This window comes from Gigantopelta aegis, chromosome 6 (assembly GCF_016097555.1).
Source record: "Gigantopelta aegis isolate Gae_Host chromosome 6, Gae_host_genome, whole genome shotgun sequence".
Taxonomy (NCBI): Eukaryota; Metazoa; Mollusca; class Gastropoda; order Neomphalida; family Peltospiridae; genus Gigantopelta; species Gigantopelta aegis.
The window spans coordinates 94606915-94626259 of NC_054704.1; the positions used below are offsets into that span (position 1 = coordinate 94606915).

Below are 19345 nucleotides of genomic sequence, written 5' to 3' on the forward strand. Positions count from 1 at the left end.
AGTGTTTTAGCATTATTCATTATAAAGTTATAATTCCAATTCATCTGTTCCCTTTTGATGCAAAGAGATTATAACATTTGTTTTTACAGGCTGTACTTGATCGATGTCAACAACAATCTCTTCATGACACCAAGAGCAAGGACTACTTTGTAAGCTGTACATATATTAGCTAGATTCTCCAATTGATGATGTAAAAAAAAAATAGTTTAAAGTACCATCTAACTGAATACCGTTGAAGCCAAGCAATTAAATATCCAAATATAAACTGGAGGTATATAAGGTCCATCGGGGTCGGGTACTGGTTATTGTTGTTCCAATGATAGATTATAATCGAACATTGATCGCTTTGGCTTTATCGATATGATTATGGATTGTACAAATTCATATCGATTGTGTGGGGAAATGTTAACATTAATTACTCCTAAATATTAATTGATGGAACTGATGTAAATATGTTCGGTTTGGTGTTCGTTTTTATGTGTACATAAAGAAAGGAAGACTATTCAAGGTAAAATGTGCAAGTTAAAGACGACAATAGGTGCATGGTGCTTATAATTCATAATTCTTCTTATTTTCATATAATTTTAAATGATTGTGTAATCGAAGGTTGATCGGTTGGTGTGAACCGATTATAACCGATGATCGATGATGAAATTCCAATCGAATCCCAACACCAGAACTATTTTGCAATGCTCAAATTTCATTACTTTACAGACACCCAGCACGACAGCAGAATGTATGCATACCCATTCTGTTTTGTTCAGAATGTCTGTCTCATAGTTATTTATTTTCTCTTTTGTTTTTATCATATGCATCTACACTCGGTGCCGGGTGTATAAGGGGCAATTGCCCCCGGCACCCCTGCCAGAGGGGCCCCCAGACTAAGGACTTCCTTTATATAAAAAACAAATGTAATAATTATAAAATTAGTTCATTGTTTTATTTGTCATGTAATTTAATTTATGTTGAGGGGGTCACCCGAACCTGAAGTGTCCCTACCCCGGGACGCCGAGGTCTAAATCCGGCCCTGTGTACAATATGCATTTTGCATTCTTCATAATACAGTATTTGGTGTTTTATTTGCTGAGCGAAACAAACGTTTTTATCTAATAACAATCTACTAGATAGTAAATTAGTCAATGTAGTAAATTAGTCAGTGTTGTAAATTAGTCAATGTGATTTATTAAGAGAATGATGTATGTATGAATGAACGAATGAATGCTTAACGACACTCTAGGACGAAAACTGCATCAACGATTGTGTCAAACAAAGATAAGTATATGAATCAACTGATAATGAACATCTACATAAATTCCGAACGTTATATTAAAATACTATGTGAAGAATGCTAGCAAGTCAAAGTTGTTGCTGCTTTAGATTCTAAACTAAAATGCCTTTTTTGTAAAAAAAAACATTTCAACTCTTTTGCTTCAGTCTTTGAGAGTACGTGTTTTGCAGGTGGAATACAACTATAAATACTTGCAATGTCCCATGGAATATGTGCTTGAGTTGAAACGACAGGGAGAACCTTACACTCCGATGCTACTGCTCAATGTAAGTTTTGTAAATATTTATACAAGCAGCAAAATGAACGTCGATCTCTACCTCTGACTGTTCTTGTTGTGTTCTGTCTTTAGAACCCCGACTGTTGCCTTTCTATCCAGGCGTAAACACGTTTGTTTCTAAAATGATTCATGAGTAGTACATACTTCACAATTTTAGTTTGCACACCACCAATCACTTTTGTATGCATTTTAATTAATTTCAGTCATCTGGTAACCGACATGCAAACCTGTAAATGCAAATGTGGAACGAGTCACCCTTATAGTGACAGATCCTGGATTCTAAACACAACGACGTATGAGAGACGTATTAGAGACGTGTTTATTATTTCGTACATCCAAAGTACTTCTGGTCATCCGGGATAGTAGGCTCACACTGTTGAATACAATATCTATACCAGAAACAAAATAGCTCTTGAATAATAACAATTTATTTCTTATTTTTAAAACAAAAATTATATTTAAAAAAAAAAAAAAAACCCATCAACTGAAAATAAAATAATAAGTAACATTTAAAACCATACCATTCCTTTGCTGATTATAACTAGTGTAAAGGCAGTAACGTCTCAAAAAGCTATAGTTTTGCCCAAAATATAGAAATGTATCTAGTCATCATATCTTGTCAATAGTGATGATAGAGTACTTCTTACGACGAATCGTAATATGACTGTGTTAGCCTGCAAACTAATGCCTATTATGTGTGACTTTTAATATCAAATATATTAAAGGGACATTCCTGAGTTTTCGACTAATAAAATATTTCTACGATTAAACTTACATATTACATATTACAATGTGTTTCTGGTCGTCTTAATATTTGTAAGAAGCCCAAACTGGATTTTGTCTTCAAATAATTTCGTACGTACGAAAAAATATATATTTTAGGAAATAAAATGAAATTTAACCTAGTAAAAATACTAGAACGATGCGAAACACGTTTAGTATACAGCCAATAATATTTTATGGAGAAAAATATATTTGATATATAATTACAATCTTTAAAAAGTCTCTGTTAGTCGATAACATCTTAAACATTGTAGCAAACTCAGGAATGTCCCTTTAATGGAATATAGGCACTAAGTACAGTCTTGTTGGAGGTTTGGGGCTTTTTTATGTGGTACATGTGTATTTGTATTTTGCAGGTAATGGTGAAGAATGGACGAGTAGAATGTCTGTCGCATCCTCTCTGTGTCAGTTTCCTTAACGCTAAGTGGTAAGTACATACAGCGTGAAACCTGCTGTAGACATACTGAAAGATGTCTAGGAACATCAGTCCAAAACGTAACTGATGTACAATACAGAGTGTTGCTTTCTTGGCATAGTAGTAGCCATGTTAACGTCGTAAAGCGCTCGCGTGATGCGCGGTCAGTCTAGGCTCGATCCTTTGCTACTAATGGAAATATTTAGCAGGTTTGTTCTCTAAGACCATATGTCCCATATGTGAAAATTACTAAATGTTTGACATCCGTTAACCGATGATTAATACATCAATATATACTAGTGGTGTCGTTAAACAAAACAAACTATTTTCATGTTAGCGTCTCCCCCCCCCCTTTCTCTTTCTCTCTCTCTCTCTCTCTCTCTCTCTCTCTCTCTCTCTCTCTCTCTCTCTCTCTCTCTCTCTCTCTCTCTCTCTCTCTCTCTCTCTCTCTCTGTTTGGTAGGGAATTATATTGTTTACACATACCCACATTCTTATCATAAAGACATAAATTATCACAGCCGTATGCATCCTATACTAAATTTAAGAAAATTGTATCACAATTGTGTTGCCCAGTTAACAAATATCTTCTTTGATCCTACAGGAACGACTATGGGAAGTATTTCTGCACGATGTACCTGTTTATATACATGGCGTACCTTGGTCTGCTTACTGCGTTTGTTGTGAGCCACGAATCTCTACATCACTATGACACGTGGTCAGTTGACAACGAAACACTGGCGATGCTGGGAGGGAACTTCTATACAGGATATCAGGTAAGTTGAGACACTGGCGATGCTGGGGGTGAACTTCTATACAGGATATCAGGTAAGTTGAGACACTGGCGATGCTGGTAGGGAACCTCTATACAGGATATCAGGTAAGTTGAGACACTGGCGATGCTAACGTCTGAGACAGGTTTGAGACATTGGCGATGCTGGGAGGGAACGTCTATACAGGATATCAGGTAAGTTGAGACACTGGCGATGCTGGGAGGGAACTTCTATACAGGATATCAGGTAAGTTGAGAGTCGGGTGTCTTGTACATTGGAATAGAATCTGCACAAAGTTCTCCGAATATGAACGACAAAACTGTAATGCATGGTCAGGGCCGAATCTCTGCACAATGCAAAGTCGAATAGGCATTTGACAGCACTGCGCCGCCCATAAAAATGACTGTGTTGTCACAATCAAAACTATGAGTTTCAAAATCGTATATCTGCATAAGGCAGAATTCAAATTGTGTTTTGCCAAGTTGCTGACTGATCCCATGAAACGCATTCAGGCGCTTCGTCTATAGGAGTACTGATACCCCTGGCTGATATATCCTACTTCATCTCTAGGAGGACTGCCACTCGTCAGGGAAACTATATCCTTCATTCTGTATACAGGATTGTCAATGCCCATGGAAATATACCCTATCTATTCATTCTATAGGACGACTGCCACCTCCCAAGATTGCTTTGACAGATCTTAATCTGAACAATACAGAGCGCAAATGACATGTAGTGAAAGGTGAACATATACTGCCCCATCGGTAACTGGTAACTTAACTGGATGACATTTATGGCAGTTAAATTAAGACATTTGTCATCGAAATGACATTTGTTGATTTTGCGACTTTTGTTGGCACGACACACGCTGCTGTAAAGGTCATTTTAATATTTTGGGGTACAAACTATTTCCAGTGAGCGGTCAAACTATGACAGATAATGGACGGCATAACATAGAAAATATAGTTATGAATTAAATATTTGCTTCGCAATTGTTTTCTGTATATATTATTTCCTTAGATTTTGTAGCATTACGGAGGGGTTTTTTCACATTTATTAACTTGTTTGTTTACAAAATGTCTTCCATTTTATCAGTTACTATTTCTAACTCCAATCACAATATTTTGTCACATTATATATCCTTCAGTTATGATCTTAGGACATGGTTATACAGCTTATTACCCGCGCTATCATTTACGTGTAATGCTAGTCACAGACTACCAGCTGTCATCACGGAGTTGGGCAAGTCAACAGTTGCGTTCTAATTTTTCTCACTCCCAACTTACGACGGGTGCTCTCAGATTAACAACTAATTGGTCGTAGGTGTTGTATACGATGAGAATCGACTTGTAAGAGACTAGCAACTGGACAGTCGCAGAAGTTATGAGATTGTCACGTTGGCTTGCTCTCTCGTGACAGTTGGTAGTCTGAGCCTAGCATAATGTACTTTATAATGTTTTAATTCAATTTAATTGTGTGTGTTTTTTGTTTTGTTTCCTCCCAGTTTCGACCAGTGTATGCGACCTCGTTGTGGATTATTACAATATACAGCGTTCTGAACATCATGAAGGAAATAGTGCACGTGTTTAGGCAGGTGTGTCTTTTACTAGCCTATTTAGTTCCACTGTTTCGCTGTGTTGTCTCAACGTTTTGTTACAGTTAAACACGTTCTTTATAATATAATATATTTAAGAATTTTAGAATGCATATTATGTTCTTACTGGGCTATATCGGTATGTGAAATCCTGTTTTGGCTTTTATATGTTATATTTGTTTTATTTTAATCAGTATTGAAGTAACAACTTACCGGGTAGTGATTTCTCATTAAAGGATTGCTAAGTGTGATCATTTCTGTGTATAATAACGGATATAAATATAAGTACATGTATTAATAGACCCGTATGAACGATATCTGGACTAGCGTGGGGGCACAGTCTCTAGTAAGGGACATAAGCCAGAATTTTATCTTTATTTATATAGAGTAGGGCAAAAACAAACGTACATTTTAGTTCTCGAGTGGTGGCCAGCCACTGGGCTACGTTTCGCCCCTTAATATGATCTATTCTAAATGTTTAAGTATGTTTTAATATCCTCGACACTGCAACTTTAAGACATCTTGCTGAATTATTTCAGAGAGCGCGATACTTCCTGGAAATTCAGAACTTGCTGCAGATATCTCTGTACACGTTGTCGATGCTGTTCGCAGGACCCTTCCTGTTCGGGTTGTCCTTTCATTGGCAGTGGGAGGCAGGCGCGGTGGTCATTTTCCTCGCCTGGTTCAACGCGATGGTCTTTTTACAGCGGTATGGACATCGGTTTATTATACACCCAGTTTAGAGAACACCAAGTGATATTTTATATATCACACGGCAATATTCAACATATGGCGGTTGTCAGTTTACAGAAATATAACATATAATTCGCTGCTCCATAGTTATAACTCACATGTCAACCCAAATCATCCACTGAAATGAAGATTGCATATAAAGGTTGAAGCAATATTAACTGTTAACAGGCATATATTCCAAAAAACCGGCCTCGGTGGCGTCGTGGCAGGCCATCGGTCTACAGGCTGGTAGGTACTGGGTTCGGATCCCAGTCGAGGCATGGGATTTTTAATCGAGATACCGACTCCAAACCCTGAGTGAGTGCTCCGCAAGGCTCAATGGGTAGGTGTAAACCACTTGCACCGACCAGTGATCCATAACTGGTTCAACAAAGGCCATGGTTTGTGCTATCTTGCCTGTGGGAAGTGCAAATAAAAGATCCCTTGCTGCCTGTCGTAAAAAGAGTAGCCTATGTGGCGACAGCGGGTTTCCTCTAAAAACAGTGTCAGAATGACCATATGTTTGACGTCCAATAGCCGATGATAAGATAAAAAATCAATGTGCTCTAGCGGCGTCGTTAAATAAAACAAACTTTACTTTTACTTTATATTCCAAAATTAACTTAGATGGTGAATACGCTTTTATTTAATTTGTATCAAACATTGTGTTTGAAAATATGGAACAAGTAAAGTACAACAACTTATTTTAAGTTAAATGACATCTATCGGAGAGTTGTATTGTATTTTCTATTTCTTACGTAACAATTTAAGAGAAAACTGTGTGAAGTTTATGATTTTACACGGCTATATCCAGCATTTTTTAAAGTCGATTTAAAGACAACTAATCGGCTGTTCTATGATGATGATCTAAAGGACAATGCAATATTGTTTACTGAAATTAACACTAATGACCAATTTCTAACAATGCTATATTTTTTTTTATTTTTTTTTAGTATCAATTAAATTATTAATAAATGTGAACTATAGATTCAGTTGATGTTTAGTTAAGTACTTCAAATATCATTAATTCTCGAGTTATGATTTGCTTTTTCAGATTTGACTTCTTTGGGATCTATGTGGTGATGTTTCTTGAAATTCTGCGGACATTGTTTCAAGTTCTGTGTGTGTTTTCCATTCTGATCATTGCGTTTGGACTCGCCTTCTTTATGCTACTGAATCAAGAGGTAATGCTAGCATTAGTCAGTATTTAATAATATTGACATTATAGACGGAGATTATTATTAACAGTCGCTGATAACTAAGAGAAAGTTCAGGCACACTGGTTACGAGTGGAGTGTTGGCCCTCATATTATCTAATGTATGAATAACTGAATTAATAACCTGTGTCAAGAAATAAGAAATCACATAGTGAAATAGTGTCTTGAGTTTTAAATGGAATAGATTTGAACTTGATGCATTCTATCCATTTAGCGGCGGGTCATAGACCTGAGACAAAAGCGGTCACCTGGTGCGCGATCAATCTAGGATGGAAACCTGTCTGTGGGTCCATCGGGCTTTTTCTCGTTCCAGCCAGTACTCCACAAGTGGTGTAATTATGGCCGTGGTGCTATCCTGTTTTTGTGATTAAGTGCATGTAACAGATTTTATGCTGTTAATCGAAAGGAGTAGCACATAGACTGACAGCAGGGAGTTTCTTCTTCATTATTTGTGTATCCGACGCCATACAACCGTAAATGTGTTGAGTGTGTCGATACATAAACCATTTCCTTCATTATTTGTGTAGTCTTCAACCATATGTCCAACGCCATATAACCGTAAATAAAAATGCGTTGAGTGTGTCGTTAAATAAAAATGTCTTCCTTCCTTCCATCCTTCCATTCACTGTTCTCAGTTCATCTTTGTGTATATTTTTTTTTAATATGTTTCTTACATAACAGATATTATGACATTTCCTTTTCAAGGAGAGTAAAGCATTCAATAACCCAGCACTGGCCTTATTGAAGACGGCAACCATGATGCTAGAATTGGACTACATGAATTCCTTCAACAAGCCCTACAATGATGACTCTGACCAGACTCTCCACTTCAGTAACCTCACTCTGGCTTTCCTCGCTGTCTTCATATTGCTCATGCCAATTCTACTCGTCAATCTATTGGTTGGTACTTAGAAATTGCATTATTTGTTTTAGATATATCAGACCATAAACTCAGATACAGGTCTGGTGCTTATAAAACGTTTAGAGTCTAGACTCTCGAGTCTCTAATAGAGTCTGAGACACTAATGTCATGACCACGCCACACAAAGTGTATGCGTGAGACGTCATTGGAGAGAGAGTCTGGACGGGTCCTGGTCTCTCTTGAATAGAAATCTACCTTGATTAGAGGCAGGGTAAGAGGCTTGCCTTGTATAGACCACTGCCTTACATAAAGATATATTAATGAAGGTAGTACTAAACCAAATAACTTCCGGCTGGGTCAAAGTTCGAGGTGCACCCAACTTTTGATAGAGAAGTGAACACCACAAGTCCTGTGATTGGTCATAAATGTGAGTGTGTTGGTTGTAAAAAATAATAGTTTCATCTGGGTAAAAAAAATGTGCAATTTTATTTCATCTAGTACCAATGTGTCAATTAGCCTTGTGCTTGAAACATGTATGGGGTACCTGTAAAAAAAAGTACTCGAATTTTGTGCGAAACTAGGGTAGTCATAGACGCTACCCGTTATCTCAGAAACGAGCAGCTTGACCCCCATTTTTTTCTGATTCACTTTAAGTGTAAGGGGTGGTAGTATTTATATCCGTGGCGTTTATGTCGGCTGATACGTTGCAGGTAGGAGTTTTAGCCAAATATGTTACTATTGTCGTCTATGGGATTTGATTTGGTAGTATACACCCTGAAAGTGTTGCTTTGTGATATTCATCAACACTTTGAAAACAACAGGAAAGGAGAAGGATGTTTTTACTTTTTACCGAGGTAAGAGGTTTCCACGTGGAAAACAATTAGAGGCCTACATTAGAAGATGACATTACGGAAAGACTGGATTTATGGTATGTTTGATATTAATTTAAAGGTATCTGATTAGCTGTCAGTGGTGATGATCTAGATATCAAAACGAAAACATCTACTGAAATGAACACTATGAAAACCGATATGTATTTACGTCTTAAGTTAATTGTGCAAGAGCAAGCGACGAAAATGAGTTTTACTTGAAAAACATGTTTAAATTTCGTTCCAACCTGGTTTTTGAAGACATTTTAAATGCTATTTATCTTACAATTCACTTTTTTTTTTAAATTCAAATCGGATTTGCTCATTAGAAACAATACAGAGTATTGCCTATTACAGATCACAATATATAGAAATAAAAAAAGTTACATTCCATGCAAAGTCACTGAAAACCCGTCAAATCTAGAATGTATTTTTGAAAAACACATCATGTGTGAATCGAATCTGATGTACTGTGGCAGTATTTTGAATTTTAAAGCATTTTTTATCAGCATGACATGGTGTCTTTCTAAGCGGGGGTGAGAGGGGGCAGTTTTGTAAGATGTTTGAAACTGTCGAGATGTAAACATTTCTCGAATAGAAGTGTGCAGACATATGCTCTCTTGTTGTGTTTTCTTTTACACTGAGTTGCAGGCCCGTAGGAACCGGGGAGGGGGGAGGGGCACATGCCTTTTGAGAGCCCTTTTTATCACATGAATATTTGCCATTGTAACCAAAATCTGATATAGAGTTTGTACCCGATCCGTCAGTGCCCACCACTCCCAAAGTCTTTCCTACGGGCCTGAATTGTCTTACTTTCTGACAAAGGAAAGTGCAGTAGGCTTCATAGCAGCTTCCTTGGTATTCTCTGTATATGTCAATCATAATTCATTGTGTTAATACACTTGCAAGTATTATAGCATGAGGGGATTCTAAACTGTGGCGAGCGAAGTTTATAGAGTAAGCGAGTTATGCGTCTCCGGAAAATATATTGAGAAAACCAAACAGTTTGCTTAAGGAGGTGTGTGTGTGTGGGGGGGGGGGGGGGGGGGGTCGATCGCTGAAACCCAACCTTGAACACACACACACACACACACACACACAGAGAGAGAGAGAGAGAGAGAGAGAGAGAGAGAGAGAGAGAGAGAGAGAGAGAGAGAGAGAGAGACAGACAGACAGACAGACAGACAGACAGACAGACATATACGCACATGTTATATTACTATGTTCTTGCTTGCATAACACGTACGGGTAACACACTACAGTTTACAATATATTACATGAGTATTTCTTACACAGACTGGGTTGGCTGTTGGAGATATTGTAGCTGTTCAGAGAGATGCTCAACTAAAGCGGCTAGCGATGCAGGTATGAACAACAATTTTAAAATCTCTAAAGCTAAGTGTAACTAGTCTAAGACTAAATGCTAAATATGAAACCATAACTACCGTAATTACATAAAAACCGTAATTAACATTTTCTTTAAACAAAGTAAGTGCAGATACAAAAGAAGGAAAGAAAACTTAATTTAATATAGTAACTAAACAGCTAAATGAACTAGAACATTTAATAAATTGCTGGTTGTTCAGAAATATCTTAGAAATAAGCGGGAAAACACGATCATTTATTTAGTCATACAAATGCTTTAGTTAATTTTAAATTATTTAACTCTATATTTGCATCATTTGTTCATTTCAGCAATATGTAAATCAATTTTAAAATACTTAAATTAAATACATATATATTGAAAAAGAATACTTTTACGGATCTCCTAGGGAGTGGCGGTCCTCCTAAGGACGAGCACCTGACAGTGGATTATGAAAGCAATCACGACTTCGCCTAACATCCTTTTAACAGCCTTGTGCAGAGATACGATTTCCATTTTAGAATACTGTTTTGTTGTTCAAATTTAAAGACTATTTGACTGTTTTAATATTTATGCCTATAGGTTGAACTGTACACAGACTTGGAGCGAAAGATGCCTGCTGCCTTGTTGTCCAAGCTGGATAGGATGACTCAGAAAATCTACCCAAACCAGACCGACAACACTTTGCATAATGTGCGTATCACAGGTGTCTGAGGTAGCCTTCCCACCACACCTCCACTAGGGATTACCCCACCTCTTCTAGGGACCACCCCACCTACACTAGGGATCACCCCACCTACACTAGGGATCACCCCCACCTCCACTAGGGATCGCTCCACTTCCACTGGGGTTCGCCTCACCTCTACTAGGGATCGCCCAACATCACTAGAGATCACCCCCACCTCCACTAGGGATCACTCCCACCTCCACTGGGGATCGTCCCACCTCCACTAGAGTCGCCCCACCTCCACTAGGGTCGCCCCACCTCCACTAGGGATCACCGCACCTACACTAGAGATCACTGCACCTCCACTATGGATGAGCGGTTTCAGGTCAGAAACTGATTTTTATAGCACATCTTTCTGATACGTTGTAAAATCAAAGATCACCATTGTGTCTGTTCCGGGACACAATCTTTATTTTAAAACTAAATCAATTATTCAAACGTTTTTAATTTAGTAATTATCCAAAGGCTCAGTGTAGTATATGTACTGGTATACACTTTTGTTTATTTATTTACATTTTTTAAAATTTATTTATTTAAATAAATTTTCATTTATTATTTTTGTATTTATTTATTTATTAGATCACCACGACTGGTATATAAAAGGTCTTGGTATGTACTATCCTGTCTGTGGGATGGTTCATATAAAATATCCCTTGCTACTGACTATACGTGAAAATCACCAAATGTTTGACATCCAATAGTCGATGATTAATAAATGAATGTACTCTTGTGGTGTCGTTAAATAGAACACTTTTTTTTTGTTCTGTACCAGTTCAACGGGAGTGCACTACAGGTTTCGTCTCCATCCTTCTGTCTGTTTGTACGTCTGTCCATCTGTCTGTGTCACATATAATTTCTCCAGACGTTTTTTTCACAATGCCTCAAGATACTGAGCTGAAATTTTGCTTATAGCTTTATAATGTACATATCATATTTGACTTTCATTGCGATTTACCCATTGTAACAGAGTTATTGCCCTTGAACTTAGCAGAATACTTGTTTATTTATTCAATTTTATTTATTTTACTTTTTTAATTTACGTTGTTGCTTTTTTTAATTTACAGTTAGTTCCATTTATTTATATACATATTTATTTATTTATTTAAATTTATATTTATTTATTTATTTATTTATTAAAATTTACATTTATTTATTTTATTATTCATTTATTTATTTATTTATTTATTTATATTTATTTATTTACTAACTTAATTACTTATTATTACCATTTATTTATTGTTTCAGTTGTGGACCAAAGTTACTAACAACGATGAGGAGTCGTCATCTGCTGATGGAGATTCAGTTCACAATTCCCAGGTGTTCAGTGAGCTGGAAAAGCAGAAGAAAAGGTAACGTTGGCGTAACGCTGCGGGTTGTTTTTTATTTCATCGGCCATTACAGCTTAACGAGTCTAACAATTCGAACCTTGTAACTCTAGGATATACGCCGTCGCAATTAGCGTTCCTTCATATTTATAGTAGCAGTTTGAATTTCAATATCTCAGGCGCGGGACGTAGCCCAGTGGTAAAGCACTCGCTCAATGCGCGGTCGGTCTGGGATCGATCCCCGTCGGTAGGCACATTGGGTTATTTCTCGCTCCAGCCAGTGCACTATGACTGGTATATCAAAGGCCACAGTATGTACTATCCTGTTTGTAGGATGGTGCATATAAAAAAAATCCTTTGCTACTAATGGTCTAAAGTGGATCCATCTCCCATAATTATGGTGTTCAAATAGGGTTGATTTTTGCATATAGATTATGGGGAGCCATTTACGATATCATATTGATACTATATAAATTCACATTGTAAGAGGAGCAAAAATTACTCTTCTTGAATTAAGGGGAGTAATGGTGAGCGAGAGTGATAGCTCGCCTTAAACGGCGAGGTCTGGTATTTTGTTGCCTGTCCGCCGAGGTTTAACGAGAATTGCGTCCCTTTTTGGACTCTTTGCAGTAAAGAGTGGTAATGTTTCAAACTTGTGGCGAACTGGTTAGTATTTTTAGAAGCATAACGTCACATGGACTACTTCTTCCTAACATTTAAAGCTAATATTTGAATGCTCAGCTATGTAAAAACAATAGTAGTAATAAACCTTGACACTGTAGGCGCCGACCACTGCAAATGCAAAGGGTGGACCTTGGAACATGGCACTGGCTACAAAATTGTGGCATTCTCTTTTACTTTTAACTTAATAAAAAGGTTTTCGGCTAACACAGCTTTTTCAAATTTATTAAATTTAGAATTTACATGTACTTATATTTCTTGCTTAAATATGAACATCTCTATATGGCCACAGACCACAATTAATTACGCTATATGTTTCTATATAGCGTTAGTGGCTATAACATTTTTATTAATATCCGCAGGCCCATGAATTTTGGTATTTACTTTGCCTGCCTGGGGGAAACATACCCTGAAAAGGACAACTGTTGTCCAGCTCTTTCTCCCAGGATATTGGTTTAAACAAACACACCCACTAAACCTGGCCGGAGTACACACTACTTTTGCATGGGCCATACCACAAACAAATCTTCACTGTCAGCAAATTACACATGTTTACAACTACATGCTCTCCCCTGTCAAATTGCACATGTTTACAACTACATGCTCTCCCCTGTCAAATTACACATGTTTACAACTACATGCTCTCCCCTGTTAAATTACACATGTTTACAACTACATGCTCTCCCCTGTCAAATTACACATGTTTACAACTACATGCTCTCCCCTGTCAACTTGAGTCAAATAGTTGCCACTTCAAAGCTGCCATGAAATAATCACAGTCAAACAGCAGATTACATGCGCGGACAAATGGGAAGATAACTGTGATCCAATCTAATTAAAATTGGCTCCACTGGTTAATATTACTTGTGGAGCTAACAGCACCCCGTTGGAGCTCGTGTCCAGTTGACCTTTCATTCGACCAATCAAAACCTTACTTGCAAAATCATGCCAGTGATTTGAAAAGAATTTGAAAACATTCGGGATTATGCCGAGGGTATACGAAATGATTCGGGTGAATTACGAAGTATGCCGGAAACTAATTTCAATATAAAATTTTATATAAAATTCGTTTCAAGACGAAAAAAACCACGAGATGGTATAGCCATAAAAACCGTTTATACTAGTATACAATCCAGAGTTTTTTACTGCACTTTTCCCCCTGTTTTTTAATGTTGAAATAGACCAACAAGTTCGCCTATTGTGTAAATAGTCTCGCCCGATGTTTTTAGAATGTGTATGCTCCCGAATAACGCTATAAAAGGTGAAGTGTAACTGGTAGACCAGTAGAGCTAATTTTAATCAGATTGACTGCGATCTGTGGCCACCTTCAGTTATTTTCTGGCTATCCTAGTGTTTGTAGTATCTCATTGTGGTGCGAACACTATGGGTTCATATCGGGGACTTTTTCCCAAACAAATAGTTACCGTCTGTTGTGTATTAATACCAATAAGATGTGCGAGTTTACTCTGAGGTTATTTGTCTACAGGATTAAGGAGATAAGCAGCACGACAGACAGGTGTCACGAACTGCTTCGCCTGGTTATACAGAAGTTGGAGATCCCGACTGAAGACGACGTGTGGGACGAGGGGATTCGATCCGCGGATAGCGTGGACTCCATCATTCACACGTGCCACTCGTTGCCAGAGGCGTCTGGTGTCTCCAAATGGAGGAATAGTTTTAATCTCTAGAAGTAGCACCACGTGGTATGTGCTGTCCTGTCTGTGGGATGGTGCATGTAAACGAACCCTTGCTACTGATGGAAAACTGTAGCGGGTTTCCTTTCCAAGACTATAATATTATGTTATAATTTACAAATGTTTGACATCCAAAAGCCGATGATTAATAAATCAACGTGCTCTTGTGGTGTCGTTAAACAAAACATAAATATAAATAAATTTTAAAACAGGATTTGTGTTTTATTTTTAATGTAATTGTTATGATATTCACTAAAGAAAACAATTAATTTTGTTTCATTTAACTTGATTTTCGTCTCTCTTTTGGTAAAACCCCCACAAATAAACCAAACAACTGAGATCGCATTCGCCCAGAACGCATTTTAACGGTTTAAAAGGATGATGTGTGTAGCTACCACGAGCATGTGATTATATTGTGAGAGTGGTAGCTTCACACATCATCCTTTTAAACCGTTAAAACGCGTCGGTATTCTAAACAAACAAAATCTACGTTTTAACCAGCAATATGTACAGTACATTGACACTAAAGGTAGAACCGTGCTTTCTCTACGTTTGCTATTCCACCAGTTGTCCACATTCCTGCATTACAAAATAAGAATTAGCATATGCAATTGTATGATCATTTGTAAAGAAACTTTTTTTTATTTACACTGAATTTTTTTGAATTCTTTTTTATTTGAGTTTGTATGGGTTTAAAACTTTAACTTTATTCATTATAGAGTTTATGCTAATTCATCGGTTCCCTTGTTACGCAAACGGACTATAACTATGTACAATATAATGCTATAGTAACATATTACTAAGTTTTAAACCCATACTAAACTTACATTAGTTTCACAGAAACATAAATGGAAATAAAACTATTTTATTAGCAAATCATCAAATTGTATAGATTAAAGTTCATTGGTAATAAAGGGGTGATGACAAACTGCTGGAACAGCCAATATGTGTAGTTTCACCTGAAGTAATCGATATAATGCAGTACACAGAGACTAAAGGCAGAATTGCGGGTGTTTTACGTTGGCTGTTCTGTCAGTTGCCTTTATTCCTGTATTGAAAAAAGGAGATTAAACCTAATTTTATTTCGTATGCAGTTTGATGGCACTGCAGATTATTTGTGAACTCACAACTGACCGACATGGAACATTGCATGTCGGGATTTAGCTTCGTCGGTGGGGCGGAATTTAGCTCAGTCGATGGGGCGGAATTTAGCTCAGTCGATGGGGCGGAATTTAGCTCAGTCGGTGGGGCGGATTTTATCTAAGTCGGTGGGCGGAATTTAGCTCAGTCGATGGGGCGGAATTTAGATCAGTCGATGGGGCGGAATTTAGCTCAGTCGATGGGGCGGGTTTTAGATCAGTCGATGGGGCGGGTTTTAGCTCAGTCGATGGGGCGGGTTTTAGATCAGTCGATGGGGCGGAATTTAGCTCAGTCGATGGGGCGGAATTTAGCTCAGTCGATGGGGCGGGTTTTAGATCAGTCGATGGGGCGGGTTTTAGCTCAGTCGATGGGGCGGGTTTTAGATCAGTCGATGGGGCGGGTTTTAGCTCAGTCGATGGGGCGGGTTTTAGATCAGTCGATGGGGCGGAATTTAGCTCAGTCGATGGGGCGGAATTTAGCTCAGTCGATGGGGCGGGTTTTAGATCAGTCGATGGGGCGGGTTTTAGCTCAGTCGATGGGGCGGGTTTTAGATCAGTCGATGGGGCGGAATTTAACTCAGTCGTTGGGCGGATTTTAGCTCAGTCGATGGGGCGGAATTTAGCTCAGTCGGTGGGGCGGAATTTAGCTAAGTCGATGGGGCGGAATTTAGCTCAGTCGGTGGGGCGGAATTTAGCTCAGTCAATGGGGCGGAATTTAGCTCAGTAGGTGGAGCGGAATTTAGCTCAGTCGGTGGGGCGGAATTTAACTCAGTCGTTGGGCGGATTTTAGCTCAGTCGATGGGGCGGATTTTAGCTCAGTCGATGGGGCGGAATTTAGCTCAGTCGGTGGGGCGGAATTTAGCTAAGTCGATGGGGCGGAATTTAGCTCAGTCGGTGGGGCGGAATTTAGCTCAGTCAATGGGGCGGAATTTAGCTCAGTAGGTGGAGCGGAATTTAGATCAGTCGATGGGGCGGAATTTAACTCAGTCGTTGGGCGGATTTTAGCTCAGTCGATGGGGCGGAATTTAGCTCAGTCGGTGGGGCGGAATTTAGCTAAGTCGATGGGGCGGAATTTAGCTCAGTCGGTGGGGCGGAATTTAGCTCAGTCAATGGGGCGGAATTTAGCTCAGTAGGTGGAGCGGAATTTAGCTCAGTCGGTGGGGCGGAATTTAGCTCAGTCGGTGGGGCGCTCGCATGACGTGATTTGATCGTAGAATTGAATCCTCTCCACGGACCCATTGGGGTTTCCCGTCCCAACCAGTGCCCTTTGACTAGTGTTTCAAATACCGTGGTATGTGCTGTCATATATGTGGAGGGCGTGCGTATAAAAATCATCTTCTACTAATGAAAAACACAGGTAACGGGTTTCCTGTGAAGACTACGTGTCAGAATTATTAAAATGTTTAATGTTTGACATTCAGTAGTTGATGTACACAGTGTGATCTAGTGGGGTCTTAATAAAACACATTTTAACTTGCACTTTGAACATGAGCACACTTTTACATCTACATAGAATGAACATGTAATTTAAGATTTACAAACCTGACACTAGTGACAGTAATGTATTCAGACCGAATACAGCGAAGATTGTCGAAATCATAGACCATACGTTCATCCTGTGTATCACATTTAAAGTTGTTTTATTTATTATTTACCGACACCACTAGAGCACATTGATTACTTAATCATCGGCTATTGGATGTCAAATATTTGGTAATTCTGACACGTAGCAATCAAGAGGAAAACCGCTACATGTTTTCATTAGTAACATGGGATCTGTTATATGCATCATCCCACAAACAGGACAGCATATACCACGGCCTTTGACTAGTGTTGCACTAGTTGAATAAAAAAATTAAAAACCGCCTGAGTTAAATTCCGCCCCCCCCCCCCCCCCCCCCCCCCCCGTACCCCGTATCACGTTTAATGCCACCGTCCACTACCTTGTATTTATTGGTCGAATTGTTCCAAGGGATCCTGCCATTTTGGGTTTTAATCATTTTTGTTTTGGTTTTTTTGTTTGTTGTTTAATTTTGGTTGTTGTTGTATTTGTTTCTTTTTGTTTTATCTTCTTTTCTTTTCTGGGGTTTTTTTTTGGGGGGGAGGCGGGTGGGGGATTTGTAGCTTTATATAAAGAATGTGCTCAAAGGCGTGAATTAATAATTAACTCGCCCCAACTTCGCCGGTGAATTATATATTTTTCACGATTTAGACTTTCTCGTGCAGTCTCCATTACATAACTGTCTGCCATTTACCTGGGTTGGTTTATCTTTTCGCTGTCTAATATATAATACGCTATCGATAAAGGCTTTGCAATTCTAGTTTTATCTATAACCCACGTAGACATTCCAAACTGGTGAAGCTCGGTTTAAAACCCAGCAAGGAATAGCGGGTGTTTATACAAGGCGTGGTATAACGAAGATAACATTCAACACCGTTAGCGAACCCGCTCCAAAGTAAAGTGTATTGAACGACATATTAGCTCACTGTCTTATTTATTTAAAGGTGAATTGTCACAGTTGCAAGTTCCATAGTTTTTTTTCCTAGGCTATTTATCTAAATAGCAGACTGTTCTTCGCCCTAAATTCTTACTTGGGTTGGTTTATCTTTTCGCTGTCTAATATATAATACTTAATTGTGAGGGGCAGGATGTAAAACACTTGCCTGCTACGTGGTCGGTCTAGGATCGATCCCGTTTAAGCTATTTGTGGTGAAAAACAGGTTGTGGTATGTGCTGTCCTGTCTGTGAGATGGTGCATATGAACGATTCCTTGCTGCTAATCGAAAATAGTAGCCCATACAACCGTAATTAAAAATGTGTTGAGTGAGTCGTTAAATAAAATATTTCTTTCTTTCTTTAAAAGAATTGAATGCAAATCACATATGTGATATCTGTGTAGTTCAACCTGCCCATCACTCTCCAAAGATTTCTCAATTTAATATTTCTGATAGTGAATGAAATAATTTTGGGAGCATCTTCTTCAAAATATAATGTTTACATTTTAAAATAAAAATCGCCATTATGCAACTTTCAGGTAGCCTCTTTAACTCAAAAATAAAGAGCAATAAAATTACTTATGCAGCCTATCTTTTTCAAACTGGTATATCAAAAGTCTTGATATGTACTGCCCTGTATTTGAGGGAAGTGCATATAAAATATCCCTTTTCCTCTGAAAACTACGTGTCAGAATGACCAAATGTTTGACATCCAATAGCTGATGCTAATTAATCAATCTGCTGTAATGGCTTCGTTAAACAAAACTAATGTTTCAAGTGAAAATAGATAACTGCTAATGCCTTTAACTCTAACTCTAACTGTATAAACCGATTTACTCCCATTTGGTCGAAGTTTTAAATAAACGTTACAAACGAATGAGTGATTCGCTAATTACCTGCCTGTTATCGGTAATATGAAAAACTGGGACTTGTCCGCATTTCGACGAAAGAATATTTAACCAAACTCTGACAACCTGTGCTCATGTTGAGGCAGCGTTAAAAATATATATTCTTTACATCCGACCCTAGCAAGGCTTAATCGTTTAATCTTGCACTCTGACGGAATTTGTATTCAGAATAATATCGTACACATACTGGCCTGAGTGCGCCG

At 38.2% G+C, this 19345-nt stretch overlaps 1 protein-coding gene across 3 annotated transcripts in view; it reads left to right on the top strand.

The window, feature by feature from the left end:
• LOC121375140 (transient receptor potential cation channel subfamily A member 1-like) overlaps positions 1-14729 on the top strand; it is a 65072-nt gene extending 50343 nt beyond the window's left edge. For 2 of the 3 annotated variants that reach the window (XM_041502399.1, XM_041502401.1), the window contains exons 14-25: positions 90-149; positions 1435-1554; positions 2705-2775; positions 3367-3538; positions 5040-5129; positions 5669-5838; positions 6916-7045; positions 7784-7978; positions 10106-10174; positions 10755-10865; positions 12145-12248; positions 14392-14729. In XM_041502399.1, coding sequence (XP_041358333.1) covers positions 90-149; positions 1435-1554; positions 2705-2775; positions 3367-3538; positions 5040-5129; positions 5669-5838; positions 6916-7045; positions 7784-7978; positions 10106-10174; positions 10755-10865; positions 12145-12248; positions 14392-14593 — 1494 coding nt within the window. In that variant the 3' untranslated portion in view covers positions 14594-14729. The remainder of the gene's footprint in view (positions 1-89; positions 150-1434; positions 1555-2704; positions 2776-3366; positions 3539-5039; positions 5130-5668; positions 5839-6915; positions 7046-7783; positions 7979-10105; positions 10175-10754; positions 10866-12144; positions 12249-14391) is intronic. The other variant, XM_041502400.1, reaches the window with a different exon arrangement.
• Positions 14730-19345: the final 4616 nt, after the last annotated feature.